This window comes from Astyanax mexicanus, chromosome 1 (assembly GCF_023375975.1).
Source record: "Astyanax mexicanus isolate ESR-SI-001 chromosome 1, AstMex3_surface, whole genome shotgun sequence".
NCBI classification, from domain to species: Eukaryota; Metazoa; Chordata; class Actinopteri; order Characiformes; family Acestrorhamphidae; genus Astyanax; species Astyanax mexicanus.
In genome coordinates, this window is record NC_064408.1 from 125,870,018 (window position 1) to 125,897,889 (window position 27,872).

At 37.7% G+C, this 27,872-nt stretch overlaps 1 protein-coding gene across 1 annotated transcript in view; it reads right to left on the minus strand.

The window, feature by feature from the left end:
- Window positions 1-27,260, minus strand: part of cpne4a (copine IVa) — a 111,993-nt gene extending 84,733 nt beyond the window's left edge. The window contains exons 1-2 of the mRNA XM_022662075.2: window positions 27,066-27,260; window positions 3,780-3,971 (exon numbers count right to left, since the gene is read on the minus strand). Of these exons, the coding sequence (XP_022517796.1) occupies window positions 3,780-3,950 (171 nt within the window). The 5' untranslated portion in view covers window positions 3,951-3,971; window positions 27,066-27,260. The remainder of the gene's footprint in view (window positions 1-3,779; window positions 3,972-27,065) is intronic.
- Window positions 27,261-27,872: the final 612 nt, after the last annotated feature.

Here is a 27,872-nt window from a genome sequence, read left to right on the forward strand (position 1 = left end):
GCAAAACTACTCCTAAACCACTGCCAAATTACTCCTAAACTGCTAAAAATTACTTCTAAACTACTGCCAAACTACTTTTAAATTACTATTAAACTACTCCCAAACTACTCCTAAATAACTACTAAGCTACTCCTAAACTGCTCTCAAAGTACTCCTAAATAACTACTAAGCTACTCCTGACCTACTACCAAATTACTCCCAAACTACTAGTAAATAACTCTTAAACTTCTCCCAAACTACTCCCAAATTACTACTAAACTTCTCCCAAACTACTGCCCAATCACCTTTAAACTACTCTCAAAACTACTTCTAAATAACTACTGAGCTACTTCTAAACGAGTGCCAAATCACTCTTAAATTACTCCTAAATAACTACTAAACTACTCCTAAACTACTGCCAAATCACTCTTAAATTACTGAACTACACCTGAACTACTACTAAATTACTCCTAAACTACTACTAAATTACTCCTAAACGTCTGCCAAATCACTTATAAACTATTTCCAACCTACTCATAAATTACTAGTATAAACTACTGTCAAATAGTTTCTCTTAAATTACTTTTATAGTACTCCTAAAACACTCCTAAATTACTCCGTAACTACTGCGTAACTACTTATTTAGTCTTTTTATTATTATTTATTTACTCTTTTTCAATTTACACAGTGCAATCAAATTACATTCCTCCGGAACCAACATGGAGCAACACGGAACAGTAGACTACATAAAGAACAATTACCTAATGTGAAACATAGAAATATAACACTACAATAAACACAATGCATCTGGAAATATACTGTAACTCTAATCTCTATTGAAGGGAGCTTTAATTAATGATATATTTATATATTTTCTGGCAGCAGATGTATTATTAGTGAGAGGAGCTGGAGCAGGAGGTAAACACCCTGCAGGAAAACAGAAAGTTGGGGGAAAGTTATTAATCCTGATTGTAATTATTCCCTCTGAGCTGAGTCTCTACAGCTCTCAGCAGGAGGGAGGAGCTTCATGGATAATTATGATCAAAGCTGATTAGATTCCATCATTAGATCATAAATAGATCCATTACATGACATTTCAAACACAGCAGTCCTCCAACAGCTCAACAGCTCAACTCTGAGAAATTACTCCTAAACTACTCCTAAACTACTCCTCCAACATCTCAACTCTGAGAAACTACTCCTAAACTACTCCTCCAACACCTCAACTCTGAGAAATTACTCCTAAACTACTCCTCCAACAACTCAACTCTGAGAAATTACTCCTAAACTACTCCTAAACTACTCCTCCAACATCTCAACTCTGAGAAACTACTCCTAAACTACTCCTCCAACACCTCAACTCTGAGAAATTACTCCCAAATTACTCCTCCAACATCTCAACTCTGAGAAATTACTCCTAAACTCCTAAACTTCGACTCCAACATCTCAACTCTGAGAAATTACTCCTAAACTACTCATCCAACAGCTCAACTCTGAGAAACTACTCCTAAACTACTCCTCCAACATCTCAACTCTGAGAAATTACTCCCAAACTACTCCTCCAACAGCTCAACTCTGAGAAATTACTCCCAAATTACTCCTCCAACACCTCAACTCTGAGAAATTACTCCCAAACTACTCCTCCAACAGCTCAACTCTGAGAAATTACTCCCAAACTACTCCTCCAACAGCTCAACTCTGAGAAATTACTCCCAAACTACTCCTCCAACAGCTCAACTCTAAGAAATTACTCCTCCAACATCTCAACTCTGAGAAATTACTCCCAAACTACTCCTCCAACAGCTCAACTCTAAGAAATTACTCCTAAACTTCCCCTCCAACATCTCAACTCTGAGAAATTACTCCTAAACTACTCCTCCAACAGCTCAACTCTGAGAAATTACTCCCAAACTACTCCTCCAACATCTCAACTCTGAGAAATTACTCCTAAACTCCCAAACTTCCCCTGCAACATCTCAACTCTAAGAAACTACTCCTAAACTACTCCTCCAACACCTCAACTCTGAGAAACTACTCCTAAACTACTCCTCCAACACCTCAACTCTGAGAAATTACTCCCAAATTACTCCTCCAACAACTCAACTCTGAGAAATTACTCCTAAACTCCCAAACTTCCCCTCCAACATCTCAACTCTAAGAAACTACTCCTAAATTACTCCTCCAACACCTCAACTCTGAGAAACTACTCCTAAACTACTCCTCCAACACCTCAACTCTGAGAAATTACTCCCAAATTACTCCTCCAACAGCTCAACTCTGAGAAATTACTCCTAAACTCCCAAACTTCCCCTCCAACATCTCAACTCTAAGAAACTACTCCTAAACTACTCCTCCAACACCTCAACTCTGAGAAACTACTCCTAAACTACTCCTCCAACACCTCAACTCTGAGAAATTACTCCCAAATTACTCCTCCAACAACTCAACTCTGAGAAATTACTCCTAAACTCCTAAACTTCCCCTCCAACATCTCAACTCTGAGAAACTACTCCTAAACTACTCATCCAACAGCTCAACTCTGAGAAATTACTCCCAAACTACTCCTCCAACATCTCAACTCTGAGAAATTACTCCTAAACTCCCAAACTTCCCCTCCAACATCTCAACTCTAAGAAACTACTCCTAAACTACTCCTCCAACACCTCAACTCTGAGAAACTACTCCTAAACTACTCCTCCAACACCTCAACTCTGAGAAATTACTCCCAAATTACTCCTCCAACAACTCAACTCTGAGAAATTACTCCTAAACTCCCAAACTTCCCCTCCAACATCTTAACTCTAAGAAATTACTCCTAAACTACTCCTCCAACAGCTCAACTCTGAGAAACTACTCCCAAACTACTCCTCCAACAGCTCAACTCTAAGAAATTACTCCTAAACTTCCCCTCCAACATCTCAACTCTGAGAAATTACTCTTAAACTCCCAAACTTCCCCTCCAACATCTCAACTCTAAGAAACTATTCCTAAACTACTCCTCCAACACCTCAACTCTGAGAAACTACTCCTAAACTACTCCTCCAACATCTCAACTCTGTCCTGCTGCAGTTCTACTGCTTTATACTCAGCCAAGAAACTCCTAAACTCCCCGAAACTACCTTAAAACTACCCCTAAATTTCCGCCAAATCACTCTGAAACTATTCTCAAACTACTCCCACATTACTTCCAAACTACTCCTAAATTACTCTCAAACTATTCTTAAATTAGTCCCAAATCACTGCTAAAATACTCCCAAACTAATGTCAAATTGTTATTCCCAGACTACTCGTAAATTACTCCTAAATTACTTCCAAACTGCTCTAAAATTACTCTCAAACTACTTCTAAATTACTTCGAAACTCCCAAACTAATGTCAAATTATTCCCAAACTACTCCTAAACTACAGCCAAATTACTTATGAAATACTCCCAAACAAGTCCCAATTTACACCTAAGCTACTGCATTTACTGTAACAAACTGCTGTAACTCTGATTGCTGTAAAACCTGGCAGGTATGTAAAGGGTTACAGGTGTGATCTGATTCCCCTATGCCCCTATGTGTAAAATGCTTTAAAACCAGGCTGACCAATCAGAGCAGAGAGCAGATCTGTCTGCGGACCAATCAAATGACCCTGAATCCGACAGCAGAGAGAAACTCATACGGCGGTAATGTAGATAACAACTTCTTCTCAGGCCTGGGATCAGTTGCTGCATCTTCACAGATATGAGCTGATACAGGTTAGCTTAGCGTTAGCTTAGCATTAGCACACTAGCTATTGAAAAAGAAAAAACGCACTCACCTCCAGCCACTGCCCGTGCGACTGCATCTTGATAATCACGCAGGGGTCGGGTTTGGACAGGGCGTCCCGGTCTGAAATACCCTTACAGGTGACCCGCAGTTCCACCTTGGTCAGGCAGGGGCTGCTGAAGAGCCCCAGCGAGGTGGCGGCCGACTCGTAGATATCGCTCATCTTCTCCTCACCTAAAAAACGCTGAGAAACAGATGGAGAAAGCATCGATTAGCCTCTGCAAATCTGTAATTAGCACTTAATTAGCGCTAATAGATCATACCATATTTAAGCCACATGTATATGTGGCTTATGATGCTCTATAACCTTCAGATATTTAATTACTGACAGTCTGAACCCAAGATATTTGGATTTTGTAAGGTGTTTTCTTAGTGATCCATATCTTGCTATAGATTGCTATCATAACGACAGGAAAAGTACACCTTGCTTGGCTCAAAAAGAGCAAAAGTCATGTACTAATCCTCATAATTAATCATGGGTGTGGTTCATTTTGGGCGTGATGTGAAATAAACCAATCAGTGTGTCTCTTGCTCATCATTCTCTTTAAGTGTCAGGTGAGCTCTGACTTTGTTGGATTGCTATTTTAACGGTGCAGCTACCTGGAAGTATCCAAAAAACGCTTCTCATTTTAGCCAATGAGAAGAAAGGGGGGGGGGGGGGGAGGAAGTAATGTAGAGAGAAAGAAGAAAGACATAATAAGAAAAAAAAGAGGTGTAGAAAAGAAAAAACTGAAAAAAAGGGGTGGGAAAGGTGAGAGAAGTGTAGTAAGGGGAAAAAAAGAGAAAAAAGTCAAGTAATTGTAAAAAGAAAAAAAGAAAATGAGAGAAACAAAGAAAGGAAAATAAAAAATGCAATTAAGTCAAAGTGGGCGAAGGCCAAGGAAGAAACCATTGCTGAAGAAAAGACAAAAAGGAACGGCTGATCTTTGCCAAAGAGTATCTTGTAAAAACACAATGCTTCTGATGAAAATGTTCTGTGGTCAGATGAAACAAAAATAGAGCTTTTCGGCATTGCCAAGCAACAGTTTGTAATAATAATAATAATAATAATAATAATAATAATAATAATAATAATAATAATTCTTTTTTATATAACACCTTTCATGCATAAAAATGCAGCTCAAAATGCTTCACAATAAAGTTAAATAAATCAGCAAAATGTAAAAGTAATATAAAACAAATAAAACAATTAAAAAAAGCAAAAGAATTCATAAAATAGTAGGAAATGAGGAATTTTCATTAAAATAAAATATAAAATAAAATAGATTTAAACAAAAAGTATAAAATAAGGATAAGAAAAGCACAAGCATTTGAATACAAATAAAAAAAAGATCAATAAATAAAATAATTTTATACTTAATAATCATTAAGTATAAGCGGATCAGAACTAGTAAAAAGCTGCCTTTTGAAGCTAGTGACACTCGATGCCTGACGAATATTAATTGGTAAAAAATTCTATATTTTTGGGGCATAAAAACAGAAAGCTGCTTCACCAGTCTTTTTGTGCTTCATTCTGGGAATGTTTAATAGAGCTGTACCATATTACTATTGTACCTTATTAACATATTACTTTGGACCACCAATTTGGACCACCAATGTTAAAACCTTCGAGCCTATGATTGAAAAACAGATGTGTTTAAGAATGGCCCTGTGGTCCAGAGGCCATTCTGTGTGGAATATATATGTATATATATATATATATATATATATATATATATATATATATATATATATATATATATATATATATATATATATATACAAGATAATGGTGAATAACCCTTGCAATGCTCAAATATACGTCACTTGTAACAGAGTTACACTCGAAAAAAAGGGGTAGGGGTAAGTAGTAGAGCCAAGGGGTTAAATGGGATTGCTCCTAAACCATCAGGAAGGAGGAAATACCTTCTTAAACTTAGCTAAATTTCAATAGAACTCAATGAAAAAATGCACTGCTCAAAGACAACAGGTAGAAATTAGAGGCAATTAGCCAGACAACCCCTGAAAAATAGAGTGGTTCTCACTATAGAGGTAGAATAAGGTGGAGTCTACAGGTAGTGCAGCTCGTCCAGGATGTCTGTCAGCCCAGTGTCCAGCGGCTGAAGCAGATACCAGGAGAGAGGCCAGTACACCAGGAGACATGGAGGAGGCCGTAGGAGGGCAAGAACCCAGCAAAAAAAAGATATTCCTCAGGAGAACATCCGCCGCCTCATCAGGAGCATGCCCAGGTGTTGTAGGGAGGTCATACAGGTACGTACTGAGCCTCATTTTAACTTGTCTTGAGGAATTTCCACTGAAGTTGGATCAGTCTGTTTTTTTTTTCATTTGATTTTCCAGTTTGATTTTGAGTATGATTCCAAATCCAGACCTCCATGCGATAGTAATTTTGATTCACACTGATCCTTTTAATGTTATTTTGTTCGCAACGCGTTCCACTATGTAATAAATAAAGATTTTCAACTGGAATATTTTATTCATTGAGATCTAGGATGTGTTATTCTAGTGTTTTTTTTTTTTTTTTTTGAGCAGTGTATTTTATTGTAAGTTAACTGTTGGAGCAATTCTATTGGTCCAGCCCTGGTAGATCAACTGCCAGATTCACATTATTGACGGAAAAAACAAAAAAAAAAACAGAAAAAATTGAGACGCAAGGTTTATTTTATCTCCAGTGTCATTCACACACACACACTCTCTTTCTAGTGTAATATAGTGTGTGTGTGTAGTGTAAAGTGTGTGTGTGTGTGTGTGTGTGTGTGTGTGTGTGTGTATGTGTGTGTAGTGTGTGTGGTACAGTATGTTTCAGTAGACAGACGCTCGGGGAGTTGGGTCTGTTAGTCTGTTTGTTTATTTATTTTTCTTTCAGGCATACTGTACGCTCTCACCGATATATTTAGAGGTGTGTGTGTGTAGTGTGTGTGTGTAGTGTGTGTGTGTGTGTGTGTGTGTGTGTGTGTGTGTGTGTGTAAAGTGAGGAATAGAAGGGAAGCTGGCAGGGAAAATATTTCTCTATTCACACATAAAAACACCCGCCGAGATCCGAGAACTGATAACACGTCCGCTTCCCCTCGCCAGCTGTTCCTACAGCAACACGATTCATACTGGATTATACACTACTACTGCACATACGATACAACTACACACACTCACGATTCATACTGGATTATACACTTCTGCACAAACTATACAACCACACACACTCACGATTCATACTGGATTATACACTACTACTGCACATACTATACAACTACACACACTCACGATTCATACTGGATTATACACTACTACTGCACATACTATACAACTACACACACTCACGATTCATACTGGATTATACACTTCTGCACAAACTATACAACCACACACACTCACGATTCATACTGGATTATACACTACTACTGCACATACTATACAACTACACACACTCACGATTCATACTGGATTATACACTACTACTGCACATACTATACAACTACACACACTCACGATTCATACTGGATTTTACACTACTACTGCACATACGATACAACTACATACACTAACGATTCATACTGGATTATACACTACTACTGCACATACTATACAACTACACACACTCACGATTCATACTGGATTATACACTACTGAACATACGATACAACTATATACACTCACGATTCATACTGGATTATACACTACTGCACATATAATACAACTACATACACTCACGATTCATACTGGATTATACACTACTGCACATACTATACAACTACACACACTCACGATTCATACTGGATTATACACTACTGCACATATAATACAACTACACACACTCACGATTCATACTGGTTTATACACTACTACTGCACATATAATACAGCTACATACACTCACGATTCATACTGGATTATACACTACTGTACATACGATACAACTATATACACTCACGATTCATACTGGATTATACACTACTGCACATATAATACAACTACATACACTCACGATTCATACTGGATTATACACTACTGCACATACAATACAACTACATACACTCACGATTCATACTGGATTATACACTACTGCACATACAATACAACTACATACACTCACGATTCATACTGGATTATACACTACTGCACATATAATACAACTACATACACTCACGATTCATACTGGATTATACACTACTGTACATACGATACAACTACATACACTCACGATTCATACTGGATTATACACTACTGCACATATAATACAACTACATACACTCACGATTCATACTGGATTTTACACTACTGCACATATAATACAACTACATACACTCACGATTCATACTGGATTATACACTACTGCACATATAATACAACTACATACACTCACGATTCATACTGGATTATACACTACTACTGCACATACTATACAACGACACATACTCACGATTCATACTGGATTATACACTACTGCACATACGATACAACTATATACACTCACGATTCATACTGGATTATACACTACTGTACATACGATACAACTACATACACTCACGATTCATACTGGATTATACACTACTGTACATACGATACAACTACATACACTCACGATTCATACTGGATTATACACTACTACTGCACATACTATACAACGACACATACTCACGATTCATACTGGATTATACACTACTGCACATACGATACAACTATATACACTCACGATTCATACTGGATTATACACTACTGCACATATAATACAACTACATACACTCACGATTCATACTGGATTTTACACTACTGCACATACTATACAACTACATACACTCACAATTCATACTGGATTATACACTACTGCACATATAATACAACTACATACACTCACGATTCATACTGGATTATACACTACTGCACATACTATACAACTACACACACTCACGATTCATACTGGATTATACACTACTCCACATATAATACAACTACATACACTCACGATTCATACTGGATTATACACTACTGCACATATAATACAACTACATACACTCACGATTCATACTGGATTATACACTACTGCACATATAATACAACTACATACACTCACAATTCATACTGGATTTTACACTACTGCACAAACAATACAATTATATACAATCATGTATCGTATGTGCAGTAGTGTATAATCCAGTATGAATATGTAGTGTATGTGGTGTTAGCGCTGTGATGTTATTCGGCCAAAAAGGTTTAAAAAGAGGCAGAGTCTGACTTCACATGTATCGGAGGAGGCGTTTGCTGGTCTTCTTGACCCTCATGGGGGGGCATCACTAGTGATAGGGGGATATACAACTGAGTAGCAGCTGAATTGGTGGGACAATTGTCCAAATTGTCTAAATTGTCCGAATTCGAAATAAAAATTTAAAACAAAAAGAAGAAAATTACTTGAAGAGTAATTCGAAAAAGAAGAATTTCAGGAACTTTGAAAGTATCCTAAAGTGCAGTTTCTGCAAAAAAAACCCATAAAAAATGTAAAATGTTGAAACTGGCACTCATCAGCACCTCCCCAGGAAAGGAGAAGCAAGAGCAACAGTCCTTTTGTTGCACAGAATAAGAGTATTTTGGTTTGTTTAACACTTTTAACACTTTTTTTACTACAACTAAGTTACTCAACGATTCCTTATGTGTTCCCTTAAGCCAGGCGGACACTGTGCGATTTTTTTAATCGGATGCGTTCTGGAGAGCTCAAACAGCACGTTTGAATCGTTTGTCGTGTATGAACAACGCCTGCGATTCATCTGCACACACTGTACGGTCCGACTGACCTGCTGCGACGGGGGAGCTTACACTGCACGTCTAAACGCAGCCCGTAGGCGGAGCTTTCTTTGCGTACAAACTCTCGCTTCAACACAACATGTCGCCTTGCAAAAGAAAGCGCTTAGCTTTGCTTATTTGTGCCCTGTTGTGCGCTGAAAGTCCACGGAAGAGACGTACATGGACTCGCAGGTGGCTGAGGCGACGTGGACTCTACGGGTTGTCCGTTTTACAGAAGGAGAGCGCATAGAAAAATGACTGCCCGTCAGGCTGCGAAAGAAACACCAGCAGCTTAAATAAAATAAAATAATTTTATTTTTTATTCTGTTTATTGTTTATGTAAAAACTGGTTTTGCAACACTGAATATTAAACAAGCAATCGGTTATTCACACTGGATAGGGACCCTCATTTACAGTGCCGCTGAGCATTAACAGTTTAAAAGGGATTAATAATATATATAAAAAATAGGAATAAAAACTGACATTTATTATAGACGAATAAAATATATACGTAAAAAAGGATAAATAGGACCTTTTAAAAAAAGATCATAAAAATTGACATAAAAGGGAAAAAAATTATATCTTATGAAGATATATATTTAATGATTTGATTAATAAAAGAAGAAAAATAATTTAAATGAATAAATAAAAAATATAAAATATAAACTCATTAAAAATTCGTTTAAAATAACCCAGGCTTTCTGCAGAATAATCAAAGTTTCAGTTAGTTTCAGTTTCAAATCATGAAAACAGCTCACCAAAACCTCAAACTATTCTTTATATTTGACTATATTTACTTACAGGTCCTTTGCTTGTACTTACAGGCCCTTACTTATTTTTATTCAACTGAACTGAGTTCCTGTAGCCTCGCGCTGAATTCAGCTCCGCGCTGCGAAAGAGAGCGAGAGAGAGGCGCAGCGCATTTTGTCTGATTTATCTTGATTAATTATCAGTACATTTATTAGCTTTAGTAAGTTTAATAGCACTAATTTTACTACACTTCTCCGACCTTATTTATTAAAACGTTTATTTTAGAAGACAGAGGTTATTATGCGGGCAATGCCGCGCGCAATGCCACGCGCTGCGCTAAGCTGGCTTTGCGTGGCTAATATTCTGGAGCACTGGACGAGATTTTAATTAATAAATTAACATATTTATAATTTTAATAAATTTGCCCTGGCGAAAAGAAACGAATTATAAAATATAGCTTTATATTTCTGTGCATGTTTTAAGTTTTATATAATTGACGGGCAGCACCAGAGGCTGACAATGTGCTTTATTTTTCAGATATAATAGCAAAGTGAAATAAAATAAATTTATGTTTGTCAAAGATATTTTCTCTTTTAATTTTTCTTTTCAAAAACTCCAGCTATTGACTGAGAATAAGCATCTGTTGAAATTCTTAAACAGCAGAATGCCTGTGTCTGCTATATTAAGCTATAAGTCTGTGTACCGAACATAAATATAAATCCTTATAACTGACAGAAATAAATATGACTAATAATTATTTATAGTTACTGTGCAGATTTTTGGGAAAACAGGTCGTGACGTTAAGAAATCGGCCCGCAAAACAGCTCACACTGTGAGACAAGCGACCAAAATTTCTGGCATGTCAGAAATCCCTGGTCGCGTCCGACTGCTCATTCGCAGCTCCTATGGGCAATTAATCGGACATCGCTTCCCCTCTCACACTGCACGACAAACGACGCACGATCAAGCTAAAATTCGGCCCGATCATGAAATTCAGTCGCATCCGACCAGATCGGGCTTAAAATCGGGCTAAAATCGCACAGTGTCCGCCTGGCTTTATGTACGCAGCTTCTAATTGGTGGTTTTGTTGCACGACTGAATTGTATTAAACATGGTGGCGGTAGAGCCGAGCGCTGCCCGAGGCGAAGACGAGCAAAACGGAACTGACAGCGTCTCAGAGAGGAATCCTCCGGAGAGAGGAATCCCAGCGAGGTGGGGAGTCGTGGCAGGATTGATTGTGTGTGTGTGTGTAGTGTGTGTGTGTGTGTAGTGTGTGTGTGTCTGTGTGTGTGTGTGTGTTAAATTCTCGTCGCACTGACACTTCACACACTCCCTGCCACCCACCTGTCAGAGCGAGGGGAGGAAAACCAGCTAAAGCCTCTGAACAACAACCGCACGCCAGGACACACACACACACACATTATACACACACACACACTTTACACACACACACACTTTGCACACACACACATTACACACACACACTTTACACACACACTACACACACACTCACGTTCAGCCCGGCGCTGTGTTTTGTGCAGTAATTAGCTGTCAGAGCTTTATCAGAACCAACATGCTGAACAGAAGCTTCTCCAGCTCCAGCAGGCGGGTGGAGGTTCCTGGTGGAGGAGCTGCAGTAGAAGCTGAAGTGTTGGAGATTCTGGATTCACCACATCTGAAGAACAGCACGACTAAACCTCTCAGCATGGAGATAAAAAACGTAACTGATAGACAGAGCAGCACTGCATGCATTAACCACTATCCATTATATACAAATTACACACAAATGGAGAAAGTTCAGCACTGTTACTGGAGCTGCTCTCCCTAGGCGTGGTAAAGTCCTGTAAAGGTGACTGTAAGAGCACAGCGCAGAATGAAGAATCAATGAGGTGAGGAAGAATCCTCAAAGAGTGTCAGCTGAACACTGAATACAGAAATCTCTGACACATGCTTTTAACATTTTTGTTAAAGAATCTACAATAAGAGAAATATTAAACAAGAATAGAATTCATGGGAGGACACCACGGAGGAAGTGCACCTGGATGTTCCACAGCAGTACAGACTAAATATACTGTGGACAAATAAAACTAAAATTGAGTTGTTTGGAAAAAAAACACACAACGCTATTCGTAGAGAGAAAAAAGGCACAGCACACCATCATCAAAACCTCATCCCAACTGTGAAACATGGTGGAGGGGGCATCATGGTTTGGGGCTGCTTTGATTTGCTGACTCAGGGTCTGGACGGATTGTCGTCATCAATGGAAAAATGAATTCATGAATTCCCAAGTTTACCAAGACATTTTGCAGGAAAGCTTAAAACCATCTGTCCTCCAACTGAAGCTCAACAGAGGATGGATGATGCAACAGGACAACGACCCAAAACATACAATAGAAGTAAATCAACAACCGAACGACTTCAACAGAAGAAAATAAATTAATACTCCTTCTGGAGAGTCCTGACCTCCTGAACCCAACTGAGACGCTGTGGCATCATGTTCTCCTCCACCAGTCTTACACACTGCTTTTGGATAACTTTATGCTGCTTTACTCCTGGTGCAAAAATTCAAGCAGTTCAGTTTGGTGGTTTGATGGTTTGTGATCATCCATCTTCCTCTTGATTATATTCCAGAGGTTTTTAATTTGGTAAAATCAAAGAAACTCATCATTTTTAAGTGGAATCTTATTTTTCAGAGCTGTATAATAAATCAAGCAATCTTAATCTCCACTTGAGTATTTACCAAATCAAGAATAAAATAAAAATGTAAAAGGCCAAAAGTAAAACCAGTAATAAAATAAATAAAATGATGAAATTAATTAAATAAATTAATAAAAACAGGTACAGGCTGTTGTCTGAAGGTGGTTAGTTTTTAAAAGTTTAAAATGATTTAGTGACTCCAGTGAGCTGAGCTTTTATTTTTTTTAGAGGTTTTCAATTTGCTAAAATCAAAGAAACTCATCATTTTTAATTGTTTTCTTGTTTTTTGTTTTTGTTTTTGTTTTTCCAGAGCTGTGTAATCAATCAATCAATCAATCAATCAATCAATCAATCAACCTTTATTTCCACTGGGTAACCTTGAGGGTACATTGAGGGTAACCCTCATTTTCAATAAAGCCCAGCATTTACAAAATAAAAGGGTCTGAAAAATAAAGTAAAAAAATTACTTACAAAAATTACATGTACTTTTTTTTTTTTACATTATTGTGGTGTTATTTTTAGTCCTTCATTTCTTTAATTGTGTTTATATTTTATTACTCCAGTTATTTATGTCTTTGTTTTGTTACATTTCAGCCTGCCTGCATATATCCTTTTATTCTGAATAGTTTTTTTTAATTCTTCTTTTAAAATTTAGTCATTTAGTGATTTAGTGATGCCAGCTTTTAGAGTTTTAGAGGTTTTATAAATACATTTATTAAGTGAAATGTTGATATTTTACACTCCACTGTCATGAAGATGATGTAGAGGAAGAGATTCTTCAGACTTTTCTTGGAGAAATTGGAGATCAGAGGATTTCTGAAGCGTTAACAAGAGTCAATACTTCAATTTCTGGTTTTGAACCCATAGAGCCGGCGTTATCTGCCCTGTTTCAGAGTCACGAGCGCCGGAGGCTCTCCAGACGGAGTTTAACTCACTGCTGATCCCTCTAATCTGCAGCTACGCCATCAACCTTCAGCCCGGCGAGAGAACGCCCATCAGCAAATCCATCACCATGACGCTCTGCAGACAAATCCCCCCAATCCCACCAACCAGGTGAAGCCATGGAGATGAAGTGATGGAGAGCCTAAACCCGCACAGGTAACGTTCAACAGCCGCCACTTTCCTGGTAAACCAGTCAATTACACCGTGTGAGTCATTTACGGCTCAGCCGGCCTGATTACAGCCTGTCTGAGAGGAGCCGGGAAATGTCACGGGTGTCAGTCACTCGCAGATACAGAGCCCAGAATAACAGAACTCTCCTCCGATCCCCCGAAAAAACACCTGCGGAGACGACCCGGCGAGCCCAGCGAGACGTCTGCACCCGCCGATCCCGTCTCCACAGAGAGCAGGACTCGTATTACAGGACTGAACTCAACTGAGCAAAGAAATAACACCTGACCAATATCAACTTCAGACAATCTCCCACTGAGGGTACAAAGCTAAATCAGATACAGTGCCGTGAAAAAATATATACTTACATTGTTCAGATTAACCAATAAACAACTTCAAAAATAAGAATTGGCTGAAATCAGTTCAGAAATCAATATTTGGTGGAATAAACCTGGTTTTTAATCGCAGTTTTTTTCATGCATCTTGGCATCATGTTCTCCTCCACCAGTCTTACACACTGCTTTTGGATAACTTTCCACAGGCAGCAGGACTCGTATTACAGGTCTGAACTCAACTAAATAAAGTAATAAAACCTGACGAAAATAAACTACAAACAATCTTTTACTGCGGTAATAAAGCTAAATCAGCGAAAAAAATATGCTTACATTTTCAAATTATTAACTTTAATATCAGACAAATTGACCTGATTAAGCCTCCGGTTATGTTTCGGGTCAAATTGACCCGTTTTAAAGTTTGAAAATGAGAAATGGCTGAATTAACAAAAAAGATGCAAAGTTCAGAAATCAATATTTGGTGGAATAATCCTGGTTTTTAATCACAGTTTTAATGCATTGTGGCATCATGTTCTCCTCCACCACTCCACCAGTCTTACTCACTGCTTTTGGATAACTTTCCACAGGCAGCAGGACTCGTATTACAGGTCTGAACTCAACTGAGTAAAGAAATAAAACCTGCCAAAAATAAACTTCAGATAATCTCCTACTGCAGTTACAAAGCTAAATCATCTACAGTGCCGTAAAAAATATACTTACATTTTCAAATGATTAACTCTAATATCAGACAAATTGACCTGATTAAGCCTCCCGTTATGTTTTGGGTCAAATTAACCCTTTTTGAAGTTAGAAAATGAAATAACAAAAAAGATGCAGAGTTCAGAAATCAATATTTGGTGGAATAAACCTGGTTTTCATGCATTTAGGCATCATGTTCTCCTCCACCAGTCTTACACACTGCTTTTGGATAACATTCCACAGGCAGCAGGACTCGTATTACAGGTCTGAACTCAACTGAGTAAAGAAAAACCTGATGATGTCAGCAGGGTCAGGACAAGGTGAGACAAGTGCTGATTATAAAATAAGAGAGCAGTCAGAGAGGAGAGCAAGGTCGGTAATTAAAGATCAACAGCAGAACTAGAGGGCTAGACAAGAGAGTAAACTAAGAGCAGGAAAGGGTCGAAAACAAAAAGACAAGAAAGCAAGGACAGAGCTAGTAAACTAGATAATACTCGGCAGAGAACAGAGAAAACAGAGGACTATATATACTGATACAAACAGGTGTGGGAAATGAGCAATCAGAAGGTGGGCGAAGCTGAACGCTGCAGAGTCCCGTGTTCAGCCGAGTCTTTGTAGTTCATGGATTCAGGCTGAGAATGGTGGGAAATTTTTAAGTCTTTAAGCAAACAATTGCTCTGAATGGGCAGACTGACAGTATCAGGACTGACAGACGAACATAAAATACAGACAGATCTTCCACTGCTGTCAAAAAGCGAAAGTATCAGATAAATAGAACATGAGTAAATACAACAAAAAACACTTTTTAAATGAGGATTTCCTTTATTAAAGGGGGAAAAAAGCATAAATTAACTGATTACTGTCAGACCTGTATAATCAAGAAATCATGTAAATAATAGAACCTGTCTGACAACATGAAGCAGATAAAAGATCTCAAAAAGCAGCACATAATAACCCCTGATATGAAGAAACTCAAAAACAGATGAGAAAAGGATTTATTTGTCATCTATCAGCCTGGAAAAGGTTATAAAGTTTCTAAAGCTTTGAGACTCCAGAGATCCACAGTGATTCACTATTATTATTCACTAATGGAGAAAAAACATGGAACACTGGTGAACCAAAATTACTCCAAAAGGGCATGAACAACTCATCCAAGAGGTCCATAAAAAAGAATCCAGAACAACTAAAGAGTTTAAAAGAACGGCAGGATCACTCACCTCAATTAAGATTGTTCAGATTGATCATTGTTAATGATTCAATAAAAAGAAAGAGACTGTGTGAAAATGGTCTTTAAATGGGTTCTTTTGGGATCTCCTGGATGAGTTGTCCATGCCCTTTTCGGTCAGCCAAAGCAGGACCTACCTTTAAGAACCTTCTGAAGACTGAGCTCTTCAAAGAGCACTTACTCTCCTAACACCTCTAACTAACTACCTTCTACTACCAGATCAGGAGAATCTCTCACTATCTTTAATAAACTCCTGAAGACAGAGCTCTTCAAAGAGCACTTACTCTCCTAACACCTCTAACACACTAACTACTACTAACCTCATTTCCTTCTTCCCCTCCTTTCTTTCTCTATCACACTATTTCCTTTTGGTTTCCCTTAGGCCCTATCTGTTTTCTTTTTTATTTTGCTTTGAATTTCTATGTATTTCTAAAGTAAAAAAGGAACCATATGGAACCTTGTAGAACCTCCAAACCCAACCATTATATCCAATCTCATCTTATATCCAGCACAGAGCCTCCAACAGTTTCCCAAATAAAACTCTAAACTACTGATTTTACTCTGATATTGTGAATCGCTGTAATAAATCAGTTAACAGCTCGGTGATGTTCAGGCAGCAGGAGGAGTGTTTGGTGTAACAGTGGGTGAATGGAGGCCGGGAGATCCTGAGGGAGACGCTAATGACGCCGTGAGGAGATCAGATAAGGCCATGGTGGAGTTCCTCTCAGCGAGACTCACACTGACACACAAAACACCCCCAGAGAACAGCACTCAGCCGAGAGGAAACCGGGGGGTTTATGGGTGATAACAAGTGGTGGCCCTAATTTATCTGTACTCCAGTTCAGAGGCATTTCTATCGACCATTTCTGTTTGATCTACTGAACCATGGTACTGGTACATGGTTTTTCTGAAGCGTAAAACACTTTTTTAGGTGTTTTTGTTTTACTTTCCGACTGATTAGTGGAAGTTAAGTCAGGCTATCATTACCCAACAATATTAAACAATAGAAGAAGAAAAAGAAAAGGTGTTGTGTCTAAATTTGACCCCAGACCATGGCGATGTGCAGGAGTGTTACACCACAGTTAGGGTACAATAGGTTACTGTAATTCTATATCTACTGTAACTGTAAATTAATAATTATATATAAATAGAAACAAAAGAATTTACACATTCAGGTAAGGAAGGAATATCCAAAAAACAGAGTTTTATCAAGAGTAGTATCACATTTTCTTACTGTAAAAATTTGGAGTAATCGAAAGGCAAACATAGGAAAAATGCCTATTCAGTTTTACATAAACCAGATTTTGGAGTTCTACAAAACAGGCAAATCTCACTTTTATCTAATGGCATCATCAAATCTACAAAGAATGCTTCCCATACTATGAACGATATAAATATCAAGTGATATTACTGTACCAATTTGGAGTAACTGGATGCCAAACCTAAGAAAAATGTCTATTCGGTTTAGCATAAACCAGATTTTGGAGTCCTATAAAACCAGCAAATGAAACTGTTATCAAATTAAACTTTTAAATTCTTGAAGAAAACTTTCAATCCTATTAACGATACAAGTATCAAGTGATTTTACTGTAGCAATTTGTAGTAAATGGATGCCAAACCTAAGAAAAATGTCTATTCAGCTATACATAAATCAGATTTTGGTGTCCTATAAAACATGAAACTCAAAGGGTGATCTATTCGCATCACTAGATTCATAAAAATAGAATTTGAATGTATTCAAATCCTATGTTTCAACTGATATTACTGTACCAATGTGGAGTAATGGGACGCCAAACCTAAGAAAAATGTCTATTCGGTTAAATATAAACCAGATTTTGGAGTCCTATAAAACACAAAAAAGACAAATCTCACTTTTATCTAATGGCTTCATCAAATCTACAAAGATTGCTTCCCATACTATGAATGTCCTAAATATCAAGTGATTTTACTGTAGCAATCTGGGGTATTCAGAAGTCAAACTTAGGAAAAAAATGTCTATTTGGTTTTCCATAAACCAGATTTTGAAATCCAATAAAACCACCAAATCAAACTGTTATCAAACAGCATCATTAAATCCACAAATAACACTTTCCATACTATTAATGATATAAATATCAAGTGATTTTACTGTAGAAATTTGGAGTAATAGGAAGTCAAAACTAAGAAAAATATCCATTCAGTTTTGTATAAACCAGATTTTGGAGTCCTATAAAACCAACAAATCAAACAGTTATCAAATGAAACTTTTAAAATCTTGCAGAACACTTTCAATCCTATTAAAATACAAGTATCAAGTGATTTTACTGTAGCAATTAGAAGTAATGGGATGCCAAAACTAAGAAAAATGTCTATTCTGTTTTGCATAAATCAGATTTTGGAGTTCTATAAAATATGAAACTCAAAGGGTGATCTATTCGCATAACTAGATTCATAAAAATCACATCAAACCATGGAAAAATGTCTATTCGGTTTTGCATACACCAGATATTGTCCTATAGAGAGTCCTATAAAACCAACAAATCTCACTTTTATCTAACTGCTTCATTCAATCCACAAAGAGCACTTCCCACATTATTAATGATATAAATATCAAGTTATTTTACTGTAGATATTTGGAGTAATGGGACGCCAAACCTAAGAAAAATGCCTATTTGGCTATGCATAAATCAGATTTTGGAGTCCAATAAAATCAACAAATCAAAATTTTATCAAATGACACCATTACATTTTTGAAGAACACTTTACCTACTATTAATGATAAAAGTATAAAGTGATTTTACTGAAGTAGTTTGGAGTAATCGGAGGTCAAACTTAGTAGAAATGTCTATTTGGTTTTGCATAAACCTGATTTTGGAGACCTATAAAAGCTGCAAATCAAGCTGTTATCTAATGAAACTACTAAATTCTTGAAGAAAACGTGCAGTCCTATTAACAATACAAGTATCAAGTGATATTACTGTGCCGATTTAGAGTAATCGAATGCCAAACCTAAGAAAAATGTCTATTCGGCTGTACATAAACCTGAATTTGGAGTCCAATAAAACCAGCAAATCAAACTGTTAATCCGTGAAGAACACTTTCCATTCTATTAAAGGTATTAGTTTCAAGTGATTTTACTGTAGCAATTTGGAGTAATCGGACGGCAAACCTAAGAAAATGTTCTCTTCGATTTAGTATAAACCAAAATTTGGAGTCCAATAAAACCGGCAAATCAAACTGTTATCAAATGACACCATTAAATCCTTAATTAAACCCTTCCATACTATTAATGGTATTGGTTTTAAGTGAAATTACTGTAGCATTTTGGAGTAATGTGGGGGAAAACTTGGTGGAAGGGTCACTCTTGGAGCTCAGAACTGTTCAGCCATGGAAAATTTCTGCAATTGCAAACAAACTGAGGTAAATTTGAGCTGGAAATGAAATAGGCTGAAGAGTTTACTTGAATCCAGTGCGGCTGATGGATGATTTTATAGTCTGATCTACTGTTTAATGAAGGGTTTATCTTGGACGTTCTCGGTTCCTGGCCTTGGTGAGTATTAGCTAATAGCCTGGATGCTAAAGAGCGGTGAGGGATGATGAATGAGTCAGTGGGCTGGAGATGACCCCGCTCCTCCGACGCTCCTCCACGTCTTTAATCATTTCTGCGGGTCCGAGGCCGGCGCTCTCGCCGGTGATTATTTTTAGAGATGGCGATGGAGGGCCATTACAGGACGGCGCTACACAACCAGGAGAACTTTCCCAATATTCTACATTATTACCTGCAGCAGCACCAGAACACGCCGCTCTTTATTAACCCGCGGCGTCGTATTTTATTATTACAACGAGGTCATTTATCTTCCTGAAACATCACGCTAAAGAGACACAGCTCCAGCAGAACCTCTCACAACATGATGCACAACTGGTTAAATTACCTACGAACAGGTACGCACTTAAATCAGCCAGGTAATTAATTATAATTTATCACAACTATTAGTAGAGATGAGCAATTAAATTTACAATGTACAGTTGCAGGAAAAATACATGAACTCTTGGGGATTATACTTGGATTTCTGCATAAATTGGTCATTAAATGTGTTTTGATCTCTTTATCTAAGTCACAACAATAGACAAACACAGTCTGCTTAAACTAAAACCACACAAACAATTATATGTTTGCATGATTTTATTAAACACAACATGTTAACATTCACAGTGAGGGGGGTAAAAAGTATGTGAACCCCTCGGCTAATGACTTTTCTAAGAGTTGATTGAAGGCAGGATGTGATTGGATGTTCATAAGAAGCATCGCTTGATGTGAATCCCGAGCAAATGCCTCTCAGGAGACCTACGTTCAAGAATTGCTGACTTGTTGCATGAAGCTGGAAAGGGTTACAGAAAAAGTATCTCTAAAAGCCTTGATGTTCATGTTTCCGCGATCTACAAGACAGGCGCTCTACAAATGGAGAAAGTTCAGCACTGTTACTGGAGCTACTCTCTCTAGGCATGGTAAAGTCCTGTAAAGGTGACTGTAAGAGCACAGCACAGAATGAAGAATCAATGAGGTGAGGAAGAATCCTCAAAGAGTGTCAGCTGCAGACTGAATACAGAAATCTCTGACACATGTTAACATTTTTGTTGACAAATCTTCAATAAGAAAAACATTAAATAAGAATGGAGTTCATGGGAGGACACCACGGAGGAAGCCACTGCAGTCCAAAAACCAAAAACATTGCTGCACGTTTGAAGTTTGCAAAAAAAAAGAAGAGCACCTGGATGTTCCGCAGTAGTACTGGCTAAATATACTGTGGACAGATGAAACCAAAATTGAGTTGTTTGGAAGGAAAAAAGGCACAGCACACCATCATCAAAACCTCATCCCAACTGTGAAACATGGTGGAGGGGGCATTATGACTCAGAGCTGCTTTGCTTTGCTGCCTCAGGATCTGGATGGATTTTGCCGTCATCAATGGAAAAATGAATTCCCAAATTAACCAAGACATTTTGCAGAAAAACTTAAGATCATCTGTCCACCAACTGAAGCTCAACAGAGGATGGATGATGCAACAGAACAACGACCCAAAACACAGAAGAAAATCAACAACCGAACGACTTCAACAGAAGAAAATAAATAAATACTTCACACCAGATATCCCATAATATTGTAGCTGAACTGAAACAGTTTAGTGAAGAGGAATGATCCAGAATTCCTCCTGACCTTTCTGCTAACATGCTATCATGCTAGCATGAATTCAATTAGTGTTATTTGCCATAGAAACCAAAGATTTTACTCTATATTGCCTTAATTGACCTATTAATATGAAGACATGCTGTTGTTGCAAAAGTTCTGCAATTTGTCAATGGGGTAATATTTTATTATTACACTATCAAACTGAAAATTGAGGAGATTTATCTTCTTAAAACCATTATGCTATAAAGATAAACAGCGCTAGCAGAACCCATCCTTGAATCGTTTAAATTATGCAGGTATTTGAGATGAGTAAAGTGATCCAGAATAGTGCTGGCTAGCGCCATCATGCTACAACATGCTAAAATGATGCAATAAATCATATATATATATATGAGCATTTAACTCTATATCAACTCAATTTACCTGCTAATGTGATTAAATGTTGGCGTTGCAATAATTCTGCCATTAGTCTGTGGTGCAATATTTTATTATTATGCTCTGAAAATGAGAAATGGGGTAATTTATCTTGCTTAAAGCGTCACGCTAAAGAGACGCAGCGCTAGCAGAGCATCTCAGAACACAATGCGGATCAGAACGCATCCTGGAGGAGCCTGTCGAGAAAAAAAAAAAGAGATTACGCAGATTTTTTTCTTTTTTTTATATGGCAGCTTGAAAGTCAGCCCATCTCATTAGCCTTTTTCCCATTTATCTCCGAAAGCGAGCAATTTACTCTGCGCGGCGTGATCGGCTCATTTGCACGAGGGCCGTGAGCACCTTCTGAAGAAGCTAGCTTATCTCCTTCACAACTGGATAATTAGCAGAGATTTAAATAAGTATATTGTATAAATGGCAGAACCACTCTGTTTTACAGCAGTCTATCAAAGCTCAGGGGAGCCGAGGATTACAATAACAAAAGCTTCGTATTAGCGCTCCAAGCATTAGCATTATAGCATTTCTTCTTCTGTGGTATTAAAAAAAACAAAGAACACTAAAGATACAAATGTTTTTGGACCCCTAGAGTAGTGATATAATAGTATAACCCCCCCCCCAAAAAAGTACTGAGTTGTAGAGCAGTGGAACTGGAATAATGGCGCTCCATATAATACCTTTGAATGGAACGAGTTTGGGAGTGCAATCAAATCCTCACAGCAATGCTTCTCCAAATTAGCTTGTGCTAAACGGCAAAACACGAACAAGCTAATTCATGCTCAACTGCGACAGAAGCTCAAAACTCATTATTAAAAAGTTTGGTAACACTTTAAAATAAGACTACCTTTATAAAGGGGTTATGAATGGGTTATAAAGGAGTTTATTAATGGTTATTAATTAGGTTGCAAATACTTAAAAACCCACTAATAAGCAGTTAATTAATATAAAACCTGCAATATTAATATATTTATAAGTATGTTTAACTATTTACCATAAATTATATGACTAACTTGCCACTGTTGCTTTTTTGATTGGTGTGTTTTAACTTCCTATCAATGTTTTTAAAGGTATTTACAACCTATTTACAAACCCGTTATAAATCCTTTATAAAGGTAGTCTTGTTTTAGAGTGGTACCAAAAGTTCTTACATCTCCCTGATCTATGCATTCGCCACGGTCAGTAGCTATAGATCCCTCCCTCAGAAAAAGTCTAATCCTGGCTAATCCTGCTGTGTGCTGTCTGAGCTTCTCAAACAGCAGACCCAAATGACCGAAATAGAAATGCTTCTTCAATTGATCTAGTGGGCGGAGCTCTGGTTTGATGGGTTGATGGGTGAGGGAGAGGTTGTGATGTCACAATAAGGGAGGAGCTTACGATCGGCTCATAGAAGCAAACGATGCACAAAAGCACAGAAAAAGTGAGTTTTTTGCATGATGTTTTCCTTTAAAATTCATATATAGAACAGGATGTTTTAAACTCTTCAGTTTAGAGAAAAATGAGGTTAATTTGATTGTACAGAATTTGGGTGCGTTCAACGTGAATTGGGTTAATTATGTTAAACCCTGAAGCTGAATGAAGCCTGACCTACTGCCTCACTACTGCAAATCTGGGTCCATGGTATCGACTCAACTCCACTCGAATCTACTTTGCTCTGCCTGACTTGACTCTACTCTACCCTACCTAACTCGACTTGACTCTGCCAAACTCTACTTGACTCTTCTCTGTTCTACTCGATGCTGCTCTATCTGACTCTACTCAACTGTACTGTGCCTGACTCAACTCGAATCTACTGTACTCTTCCCAACTCTACTCAACTGTACTCTGCCCGACTCAACTCGAATCTACTGTACTCTCCCCAACTCTACTCAACTGTACTCCGCCCAACTCAACTCGAATCTACTGTACTCTCCCCAACTCTACTCAACTGTACTCTGCCCGACTCAACTCGAATCTACTGTACTCTGCTCAACTCTACCGACTCAACTCGAATCTACTGTACTCTCCCCAACTCTACTCAACTGTACTCTGCCCGACTCAACTCGAATCTACTGTACTCTTCCCAACTCTACTCAACTGTACTCTGCCCGACTCAACTCGAATCTACTGTACTCTCCCCAACTCTACTCAACTGTACTGTGCCTGACTCAACTCGAATCTACTGTACTCTCCCCAACTCTACTCAACTGTACTGTGCCTGACTCAACTCGAATCTACTGTACTCTTCCCAACTCTACTCAACTGTACTCTGCCCGACTCAACTCGAATCTACTGTACTCTCCCCAACTCTACTCAACTGTACTCTGCCCGACTCAACTCGAATCTACTGTACTCTCCCCAACTCTACTCAACTGTACTCTGCCCGACTCAACTCGAATCTACTATACTCTTCCCAACTCTACTCAACTGTACTCTGCCCGACTCAACTCGAATCTACTGTACTCTCCCCAACTCTACTCAACTGTACTCTGCCCGACTCAACTCGAATCTACTGTACTCTTCCCAACTCTACTCAACTGTACTCTGCCCGACTCAACTCGAATCTACTGTACTCTCCCCAACTCTACTCAACTGTACTCTGCCCGACTCAACTCGAATCTACTGTACTCTTCCCAACTCTACTCAACTGTACTCTGCCCGACTCAACTCGAATCTACTGTACTCTGCCCAACTCTACTCGACTGTACTCTGCCCGACTCAACTCGAATCTACTGTACTCTGCCCAACTCTACTCGACTGTACTCTGCCCGACTCTACTCTGCTCTACCCTGACTCTGATCTGCTCTACCCAACTGTACTCTTCTCTACCCAACTCTACTCCACTCTACCCGACTCTACTCTACCTGACTTTACTCTGCTCTGCCCAACTGCACTCTGCCCGACTCAAATCTACTCTACCTTGTTCGACTTGACTCGATCACTTTAAATCGTGCTGTCTGTTTTAAAATAAAAATAACTAAAAATAGGATTTGTAACTTAAAGAATATCCAGATTAATTTTATGCTATTATCAGCCAGCCCTGTCTCCCACAGCACAGTGAAGCTCATCAGAAACTGCACCTCTGGTCCTGGTAGTTGGAGAATCCCTGCTCTGTGTGTTTTGGTGTTTTCTCAGCTTTAACACCCAATAATCAGATAATTAACGAGTCCTCTCTGGAGTAAAGTGGGGGTTAGAGACACACACAGATCTAAATCTGGATACTTTAGTGAAAACACAGGGAAACACTGCCCTATATACTGATACTGACACTACAATATATCTCTAACTGTTACTGTATAAAATAATGTGCCCAGGGGTGCCCAAACTTTTGAATAAATTAGGTTAAATCCAGTAAAAAAAAAACTTACTTTGTAGAGAAGTGTCTTCAGATTACAGGGATGCCAAATGTTCAAGTATTCAATTCTAATTAAACAATTACAACATAGAAAATTAAACAAATAATGAAATAAGTAATAATTAAAGTGCTATTTAAATTCATGAAAATGAACTGAGAAATCACCCAATCAGGAGTGAAGAATCGTGAGTGATGAGTGATGACTGCTCTAAATGCTCCTAACATCCTACATCTCCCCCATCAGGACATTAATAGACCTGCTTATTAGACCCATTCAGCATCATCTCTACAATAACTGCCTAAAATAATCTGAATACAATCAAACTCTGCTCACAGCAATGTTCTTAATTAGTGTTCAGATTTCTACAAAGAATTGCAGCCCCGGAAATCACAATCAGAAAAACACACTGTATAAAAACAACCAATACTCAGTGTTAAATTTAGTACAGTATCCGCTACGATACTGACTCTTAAATACAGTATTGTATCAGTGCTGATACACACTCAAATACAGTATTAGTATTTATACTTCTAAATACAGTATCAGTACCAGTATTAATACTTGCTCTTGAATACAGTATCAGTACTAATACTCACTGTTAAATGCAGAATAAGTATCTGTACTAATACTCTAGAAACTACAGTATTGTATTGGTGCTGATACTCATTTTTAAATACAGTATCAGTATCTGTGTCTGAATTACAGTATCAGTGCTAATACTCACTATTAAATACAGTATCAGTACTAATACTCATTTTTAAATACAGTATTAGTACTAATACTCTTAAATACAGTGTTGTATCAGTGAGAAACTAAGTAAAGTATCGTATCTCTGCTGTATCTGTACAACTCTGTACAACTTGTATACAGTAGATACAGTATCTGTAGTAATATTTACTCTTAAATACAAGATTGTATTAATGCTAATACTCTCTCTTTAATACAGTATCTGTCTCTAAATTACAGTATCGGTGCTAATACTCTTAAATACAGTATGGTATCAGTACTAATACTCTCTTATAAATACAGTTTATTAAATTTTAGAACTTAAGTTTAGAAAATTACAGAATTCAGCTAAAACTAATGTTTAAATACAGTATAAGTGCCAATACTTTTAAATACAATACTGTATCAGTACTAACGCCCTCTATTACATACAGTATCTGTCTCTACATTACAGTATTGGTGCTGATACTCATTTTTAAATACAGTATTGTTTAAGTGCCAATACTCACTCTTAAATAGATTATCTGTCTCTAAATTACAGAATTTAGCTAAAACTAATTTCAAATACAGTAGAAGTGTCAATACTTTGAAATACAGTATTGTATCAGTGCCAATACTCACTCTTAATACAGTATCTGTCTCTAAATTACAGTATCAGTACTAGTACTCTTAAATACAGCATGGTTTCAGTGCTAATACTTTCTTATAAATATAGTATCTGTCTCTAAATTACAGCATCAGTACTAATACTCTTAAATACTGTATTGCATCAGTGCTAATACTCTTAAGTAAAGTATTGTATCTCTGCTGTATCTCTTTTATACAGTATCTGTAAAACTCTTACAGCAGGTGATGCAGAGGTTTTATTTAAGGTGGACTGAACTATTAAAGAGTAGCTGAGTTAAGAAGTGAAGTCTCTGTTTCAGGAGATGATCCAGTATGAATTTTAGAAACTGATGAAGATGATATTAAAGGAACTGAAGGAACCTGTGGATCTTCTGTGGAGGTTCAGCAGGTGAAACAGGTGAACAGGTGAGACTCACCGCGCGCCAGTAGAAGCAGAGTTAATCCCGGCAGCTGATGCTGATGATGCTGAAGGTGTGTGCAGGTATCAGGCGCGCGCTGCCTCCGCGGAGCGCCTCTCCATCCTCCTCTCAGCCGGACCGTGGCGCACGGAATCAGCGCGTGCGATCATCTGCGCGCGCTCCCGCCGCGTGCCCGTCCCCCTGCGCGCTGGAGAGGCTTTTACTGCTGGTTCCACTGGTTCGCTCTTCACTTTCCCAGTGCCGCGCTGGGAGAGAGAGCGCGCGAGCCTTTACTGAGGGAGCAGCGACCTCTAGCAGCCAATCAAAACTCCAGAAAAACACTTTATTTATACCTTTAAACTTTTATCACATTTTATCACCTTTATAAAAAATAAACTAACGGATTTAAAACATTAACATATTCAAGTTAATCCACCATAAACTTTAACCGTTTTTTAACTTTAACGAATTTAAAACGTTAATGGATTTAAAACGTTAATGGATTTAAAACATTAACATATTAAAGTTAATTAACCATAAACTTTAACGGTTTTTAAACTTTAACGGATTTAAAACATTAACATATTCAAGTTTATTCACCATAAACTTTAACCGTTTTTTAACTTTAACGAATTTAAAACTTTAATGGATTTTAAACGTTAATGGACTTAAAACATTTTATTAAAACAGTTTATTAACCATACACTTTAACGTTTTTTTTTTTTTACTTTAACGGTTTTAAAACTTTAATGTATTTAAAACATAAACATATTCCAGTTTATTAACCATAAACTTTAACAAATTTAAAACTTTAACAGATTTAAA